Source organism: Thalassophryne amazonica, chromosome 3 (assembly GCF_902500255.1).
Source record: "Thalassophryne amazonica chromosome 3, fThaAma1.1, whole genome shotgun sequence".
Classification (NCBI taxonomy): domain Eukaryota; kingdom Metazoa; phylum Chordata; class Actinopteri; order Batrachoidiformes; family Batrachoididae; genus Thalassophryne; species Thalassophryne amazonica.
The window spans coordinates 13240966-13248967 of NC_047105.1; the positions used below are offsets into that span (position 1 = coordinate 13240966).

The 8002-nt window shown below is 40.1% G+C and overlaps 1 protein-coding gene across 1 annotated transcript; it reads right to left on the reverse strand.

Moving 5' to 3' along the window:
• Window positions 1-3140: 3140 nt before the first annotated feature.
• Window positions 3141-7064, reverse strand: LOC117507875 (guanylin-like). Its single transcript, XM_034167649.1, has 3 exons — window positions 6933-7064; window positions 4611-4797; window positions 3141-3288 (listed from the first exon to the last, which is right to left on the reverse strand). Exons 1-3 carry the CDS (start codon window positions 7002-7004, stop codon window positions 3218-3220), a joined length of 330 nt encoding a protein of 109 aa, XP_034023540.1. The 5' UTR covers window positions 7005-7064; the 3' UTR covers window positions 3141-3217.
• Between the last annotated feature and the right edge of the window lie 938 nt (window positions 7065-8002).

An 8002-nucleotide genomic window follows, 5' to 3' on the forward strand; every position in this document is an offset into this window, starting at 1 on the left:
TTCCAGATTTTGTTATTTTACAGTCTTATTCCATAATGGAGAATATTAATTTTTTTCCCCCCTCAAAATTCTACTCACAACACCCCATAATGACAGCATGAAAAAAGTTTTTGAAATTTTTACAAATTTATTTAAAAAAAAAAAAACACCTAAGAAATCACCCGTACATAAATATTCACACCCTTTGCCCAATTCTTTTTTGATGCACCTTTGGCAGCAATTATAACCTTAAGTCTTCTTGAATAGTCTTGAACCACAAGCTTGGCGCACCTAACTTCCATTCCATTTCTTTGCAGCTCCTGGAGAGGTGATGGTCTAGTGGTTAAGCAGCGGGCTTCAGACCAGAGGATCCTCGGTTCAAATCTCAGTCTGGCTGGACAATCACTACAGACCCTTGGGCAAGGTCCTTAATCCCCAAGTTGCTCCTGGTGTGTAGTGAGCACCTTACGTGGCAGCTGCTGGCATTCATGTGTGTGTGTGTGTGTTTGTGTAAATGCAAGCGCTATAATGATGCAACGCATTTACCATTCACCTCTCAAGCTCCATCAGGTTGGATGGAGGTTTTCAGACCTCTGATCTTCAACCAAGATGATGCTGCCACCACCATGCTTGACTGTAGGGATGGTACTTGGTTTCCTCCAAACATGACACCTGGCATTCACGCCAGAGAGTTCAGTCTTTGTCTCATCAAACCAGAGAATTTTGTTTCTCCTGGTCTAAGAGTCCTTCAGGTGCTTTTCGGCAAACTACAGGTGGGCTGCCATGTGCCTTTTACTAAGGAGTGGCTTCCGTCTGGCCACTCTACCATACAGGCCTGATTGGTGGATTGCTGCAGAGATGGTTGTCCTTCTGGAAGGTTCTCCTCTCTCCAGAGAGGAATGCTGGAGCTTTGACAGAATGACCATCAGGTTCTTGGTCACCTCCCTGATTAAGGCCCTTCTCCCCCGATCGCTCAGTTTAGACGGGCATCCAGCTCTAGGAAGAGTCCTGGTGGATCTGATCTTCTTCCATTTATGGATGATGGAGATCACTGTGCTCACTGGGACGTTCAAAGCAGCAGAAATGTTTCTGTACCCTTCCCCAGATTTGTGCCTCGAGACAATCCTGTCTCAGAAGTCTACAGACAATTCCTTTGACTTTATGTTTGGTTTGTGCTCTGACATGCACTGTCAACTGTGGGACCTTATATGTAGACAGGTGTGTGTCTTTCAAAATCATGTCCAATCAACTGAATTTACCTTAGGTGGAGTCCAATTAAGCTGTAGAAACATCTCAAGGATGATCAGTCAAAACAGGATGCACCTGAACTCAGTTTTGAGCCTCATGGTAAAAGCTGTGAATACTTATGTACACATGATTTCTTTCTTTTTTTTTTTTTTTTTTTATAAATTTGTAAAAATGTTTAAAAAAAAAACTTTTATCACATTGTCATTATGGGGTAGAATTTTGAGGAAAAAAATTAATTTAATCCATTTTGGAATAAGGCTGTAACATATCAAAATGTGGACTAAGTGAAGTGCTGTGAATACTTTATCAATGTACTGTAGGTGAGGACAGGAGTGTAACTTGACAGTCTCATCTTCTGGCTCAGCTCTTCCTTAACACCGGTCTGGTACAGCGTCCGTAAAACATTAGATGCCACCATTCTCATACTCCAGTATTGTTTGTGAGTCAGAAAACTGCAATCATAGAATGTAATATTCTGTTTTCATCTGCTTTTCATTTCAGAGATTTGTCTTTTCCTATCAAGTGGTCCTCACAGGAACTCATTATCTGCCATGTGGTGTGTGGTTGATATGACTGAGACCTTTTTTGAGTAGCTGATTCAAATTAAACACGATGCTGGAAGCAGAAAGCTACTGTATTGTGAGTTTAACAAAAATAGTGTGCAGGTGTTAACGGTCATGTGCACTGATATACAACAGCAGTACTGAATATTGCTGTTTTTTTGTTGGTTTTTTTTTCTTTTTTGCATGAATTCACTACGGTAGTTTGCAGTGTTCTGACAACAGGAGCACAAAAATCCTGCAGCAAAGAAGTCAGTGCTCAACAGTTTTGGTATGTTTATTGAAGATCCCACACGAAGACATTTGTGTGCATAGTTTGCGATTTGGGCTCATTTGGTAATCTAAAATAGACAGCAGCAACACTTCTCTTTTTCTTTCTGTATTTTGGCACCTTGGAGTGGAGATAATCGGTTATCTTGGTGGTGACGTTCATGTCTTTGGGGAGCTTCTACAATTGTCTCTAAATATGACAAAATGCTTTCTGCAGTTTATTCAGAGAGTGTAAAGTTTGACAAGCCTGGGCAGCCACCAGACCTAGGCTTTAGAAAAGAAGGAAACTGACAAACATGCTAATTTAAAGCTATATATAAAATCAGCTACACCTGCTCCTAATTTCCATAATGCATATGATGATGAGATTATTCCTTGCAAGAAGCCCAGGCATGTCCAGTAGATGACAGCGCTCAGGAGGTGCAGACGCATCTAAGGTATATTATGTAAGTAAAACAAAGTTGCTTTTTGTGTTGATCTTTTGCATCAAAATAAACCGAAATCTATCCACAGTATCCTTATTATATGTCCTTTTAATTTGGTGAGTTACAAGATGATAGCATTTATTATTTTTGTATCAACAAGCTGGACAAGATGGACTCATTTATCTATTTGCCCACTCACTACATTTCATCGGTTACATGCCTAAAGATTTTCCAAAGCCTAGAAATATTTGCCGTTAGTCTTTACTAGTAAATGTATTAAATTGCTCAAACAAACCTTCTGTGCTGAGGTGAAATACTGAGATTAAACATGTATTACTGTAAATTTAAAGCAGTAACACAATGTTAAGAGAGCAAAGAAGAAATACTCTTTATTTTCAAGAAGTTGTTATTGAGTCAGTATTAAAAAAAATATATATATATAAAAGCAAGTTGAAAATGTGAAACAACAAAGTAATGTCCAAATCTGTTTGACATTAATTAGCGTTACGTAATCAGTCAACAATGACCCATGACCCATGACAACAATGACCAATTTGATTTTTCTGTAATTTAAAAAAAAAAACATGTAACTTGGCTGTTTGATCCCCTGAACCTGCATTTTGCTCTGATTGGCGGGTGGCATCATGTGCACGGCGGCATCACGTGCACGGCTGCATAGAGCTGTAGAGGAGCTGCAATGGTTTGTGGAACTCGCAGGCGATGCGTTTGTGGGTCTCAGTTCAGACATCCATAGCAGGAAGGGTTGGCACAAATTTCACAGAGATCCAAAGGCGTGATAATATACACTGGAAATGAAAGAGAACATATAGTTTACATGCTCCTCTGAGCCAAAATACGTGTTTGTACTCTATAAGTCATATTTTTAAAATATTGTTAATTTTCTTGGCTGTGGAGGTTACGCTTTATTAACAGGATTACTCAAGTATTTTAATGAAACTTAGTGGATATATTACTTCTTAATATTGTAATTGCCAATTAAAACAAATTCATTTTTGGTACAGAAAATGTACTTCTTTTTTTTTCCATTAATTTTTCCCTGCCAGAGAAGGTTGGAGGTTCACTGAGTAGAGCGCACCCCCCCCCCCCCCCCCCCCCCCCCACACACACATATCTGAGAATGTAATGGGCCAATTTCAATTAAATTTTGTGACATGGTGGTTCATAGATCAGGAAATCCATACCTGCCCTGAAAATTTTCATCTTAATTATATCATATATAAAATAAGCAAAGCAATCCTGTGTTTTCTTTTGGTCTGGTGCATCAAATTTCACCAACTTTTAATCAGTTTATTGTCATTACACCCTTTTAATTTGAGTAAGTGTAAGTAGTAGACTTATAGTAGTGATAGCAGCTTGTTTCCATAACTCAAAAACTAACTTTTAGACCTCTTCTATGACATCACAAAGAAGTACGTCCTATGTAGGCACCAAGCCCCATTGATGCCGGTGCTTATCTCTGGATTCTGTAGGGTGATGTGGATGAGAGGCTATGACTCCCTCTGTATGGGATGCTAATCCAACACAAGTTACTTCCACAGCCAATTTACAGCTGTCCAAGGACACAGACAGGGAGCAAGACTGGGAACTGAACCCAGTTCAACTTGTATTCCATTGGGTTACCTGCTTTTGAAGCTCTTATGACATCACAAAGATGTATCATGTTCTGCTACCAGACAAACAAAGGGAATCCTGACTGCCATCATCTGATAGATGGTGGAACCAGTCAGGTCATTGACCCCTGCCCAAAGTTTGCCTTCTGACATGAGCTTGAGCTCCAGTGAGTGCTGCTCTATAATCAACAAACAGAACCCAATGCAACAAGAGTCACATCTGTATGTTATGAGCGTAATGGTCCCTGGAGACAATTTGTTTGGCTTTTGACATCATTGTTTACGGACGGTGCAGCCGCTGCACACTGTGATTATATTAGAACCAAACCGTGCACTCTACAGAGTCGGTTTATGCTTCTTGGGTTCATATTTGTCACCACAGGGAAGTTATTTTTCATTATGTCTTTACAGATTTACAGGATGCTGGACCTGTTTTAGCTTCCTTTTTTCCCCATTTGTACCCTCTTTGGCAGTTTGTTATTTTCGCTCGGTCTCACCTAATTTGGAGAAAATAATGGCTGCCGCCTTCTCCTGGCAAACTGACTGAAAGACCTGAGGCATGAGAGGGTTGGCACAAACAGCTGCAACATTGGCCACGGTGAGATGAGGGCTGACATGGCCATCCAGATCACTCAGCACCTTCAGCTGCTTGACTGCCTCCAAGGGGAAGCTCTTTTCTCCAACCTGCGTGAGAAGGCAACACAAACAATTCAGTTAGTAAAAAATATCTGCATCAGCAATCCAGACTGAAGCGAGGAGTCTGGCTGGGCAGCTTGTTTGCAGCTTCCAGTCATTGCCATGTTCTACACAGTGATGATGCAAAACGAACAAACACTTTGAAACTTCCTCTTGACATATACATGATGAAAATTTTAAGGTTCACAGTTGCAAACTCTGCAGTTAATGGACATTCCGCTGTTCCACCTGAGCCAAAGGCTTCTGATTCTCTCATGTCATATTTTATCCAGCTATATGACTTCTGCCACATCAAACATCTTCTCCTGCACTCCCCTCACTGCTCATGTCTCAGCCTCCTGCTGTGTTACAAAATGCATTTTTGGGTCATTCTTGCACATGATCTAACATTGATCTGGGGTGTGTAGGTTGGAGATCATTTGGCAACACCAGCAGAGGCACACATGAAGAGTTCTGATGCAAACCCAAATTAACTCAATTTATTTATTTATTTTTAATGGCGAAAACTGCAATTTAAAATGGGGATTTAAAAAGGACAATGGCTCAGAAAATGCACAGATGAATAAAATGGAAATGGAATGTTAAAATGCTTTAAGATTTTCCACACCTAAGCAACAAAGTGCATCTTGACCTCAACTAAAAATGTCATTTTGAAGATACCGAGTTTTACATCTGAACCCTTCACGTGTTTCTCCAGGTACAAAAATGGTAACTGTATTGCATTAATATAGCATGTTTCTCTTGCTATCATTAGAGGCATCATTGTAAAGTGCTTTGACATTCAGATGTTTCCATCTGAATGTCAAAGCACTTTACAATGATGCCTCTCATTCACCCATTCACATACGCTATGATGTCAGGGTGTTGCTGTGCAAGTTGCTCAACTGCATACCAGGAGCAACTCGGGGTTGAAGACCATGCCCAAGGGTCCATAGTGATTTTACCACCTGACGGGTTTTTGGACCAAGGAGCCTCTGGTCTCAAGTGGACTGTTTAACCCCTTAACACCTATTGTCGCATATATGCTACAATATTTGACTCAATATGCAACATACCAAATTGACCAGTATGCCTGTTGTCGCAAATTTGCAACATACCATTATTATTATTATTATTATTATTATAACATTATAACATAAATTATTACCAAAATACCAAAATTACTATTTATTTTTTGTGCAAAAGTGAAATTAATAATCTCAACATTATTTACCATCTACTTAAAGGCAAAAACACACAGAAAACATTTTTTTTATATACAGCTATATAAATTCAGGCGTTAAGGGGATAATGAAGAGAGCATCACCCCCTTTACTGGAATTGTGCCAGGAAGGGGATCCGGTGTAAAAGTTGAGCCAAATCCCAATGAGGCAATGGGACTGGGGAGCGCTGAGGGGGGAAAAAAGAAACAAAAAGATGATTTGGCACATTTAAATGTATGCACTCTTCTCTTTAGCGCTTCTTGCAACCTAACTTCTGAATCCTCATTTCTTTCAAAGCTCTTCTCCACTTCCTCCCTTCATGTGCTGCACAACACAGTGTCATCTGCCATTAACAGGCACCGCTCTTATCTTCAGATTCAGATATCCAGTTCTTCAGTTACTCAGAGTTATGTGCAATATTGTTGAACATTTTGTGCAAATGTCTAAAAAAATTGTAAAAGAAAGACTCCATAACTCAGAGTACAAGTGCAATTACGCAAAATCTCATAGACAAATTCACAACACACCTGCAAAAAATGTTCTTGCATAAATGTTCAAACCAATCACATTGGACGTGCAGGTTGATCAGATCATTGACAGGCGTGTGCAGCGTCTATTTTTAAAGGAGATGTGCAACTTAAAACTTCTGCACCGCGAACGAGATAAGACAGCTGAATGGAATTTATGAGACAGCTCATACATTATACATATCTTCAACAAGCAGTGCCGACCACATGGCAAATAGTGTGTGCGATCATTAATCCTCTCCTCTGTCATGTCTGGACACAACTGAGGGAGCAACTTGAAGGAGACGAATGCTGGAAAGTCAAAATTTTAAATTCATCAGCAAAATGTTTCCAGCATTCTGCTGCAGAGAGAGATAAAAAAAAAAGAGTAAAGATGGGACAAGGTACTGCTCACCTTCACTTGCACATTTGCAGCTACGATACACAAACACAAGGTCAGAGCCACGGCAACAGTCAGCAACTTCATGTTGAGGCGGTGCGAGATGTTCCTCAGGTTTCTTCTGTGGTGGTTCTACATGCGCTCGGCCTTTTATAAGGTGGCTGCTCGCATCGCCTCCTGATTTATGGCAGGTGTTGGGGGGTGTAAAGGTGGAACCAGTGGAAGATCAAGGGAGGTGTCTCAGTTAAAGATAAGTGAAAGGTTACTTTAAGTCCCGTGGATCCTCTTTTTTAGTTTATAACCATCATCCTCTGTATGTGTTTACAACCTCTTCCGTCAGCACTAACGCACCCGAGGCCTCAGCGCTGCCTCATAAATCTTCTCCTTTGCCTCGGATCCCACAGATATTTGTCACAGGTCTGTCTGATAAGGACGAGGACTTATGTGTTGGTTGCCTGTTTAAACATTTGTGACATTTTCAAAGGATTTTCCCAGATGTAAATGGCAACTTTTGAGAGTTTACACATTGAAAACGTCCCCTAAGGCAGCACGCGGCAAATAACCGCGGGAAAAACTAACATCAGTGCAAATGACATCACTGTGAATTACAGTCTGGAGCTGCTGTGACCGTGTAAATTCACTTCAGGGCAACTTTCACAAAATGTGTTTTAAAGAGCGAATCAAAGCATCAGCTGGTGAATATTTTGCAAAGAGCCTTAAATCAAACAAAACTGGAGGATCGCATCGGTAGATGCAATTCCTCCGACAACAGTTCCACAGTTTTTTTTTACCTTGGAAAAAGTTTTCAAGGTCAAGGTCCTGTTAGAAGTGGCTGTTCATAAGCTAATATCATACAAATATATATCAACAGTTTTTCAACATTAAAAATAGTCAGCTATAATTAAATATCCGCTAAATCTGCAACATGGCTCAAATGCGGATCAAACTTAGTCTGTTCATTGAGGTGCCAGTTTGCACCTCATTGCCACAAATGAGAGTGATTAAGGCACTTTTGATTGAGATATAATGCAAAATGTACATCAAATGGACTTTTCAATATTAAATTCAAATGTCCACAAAATCCA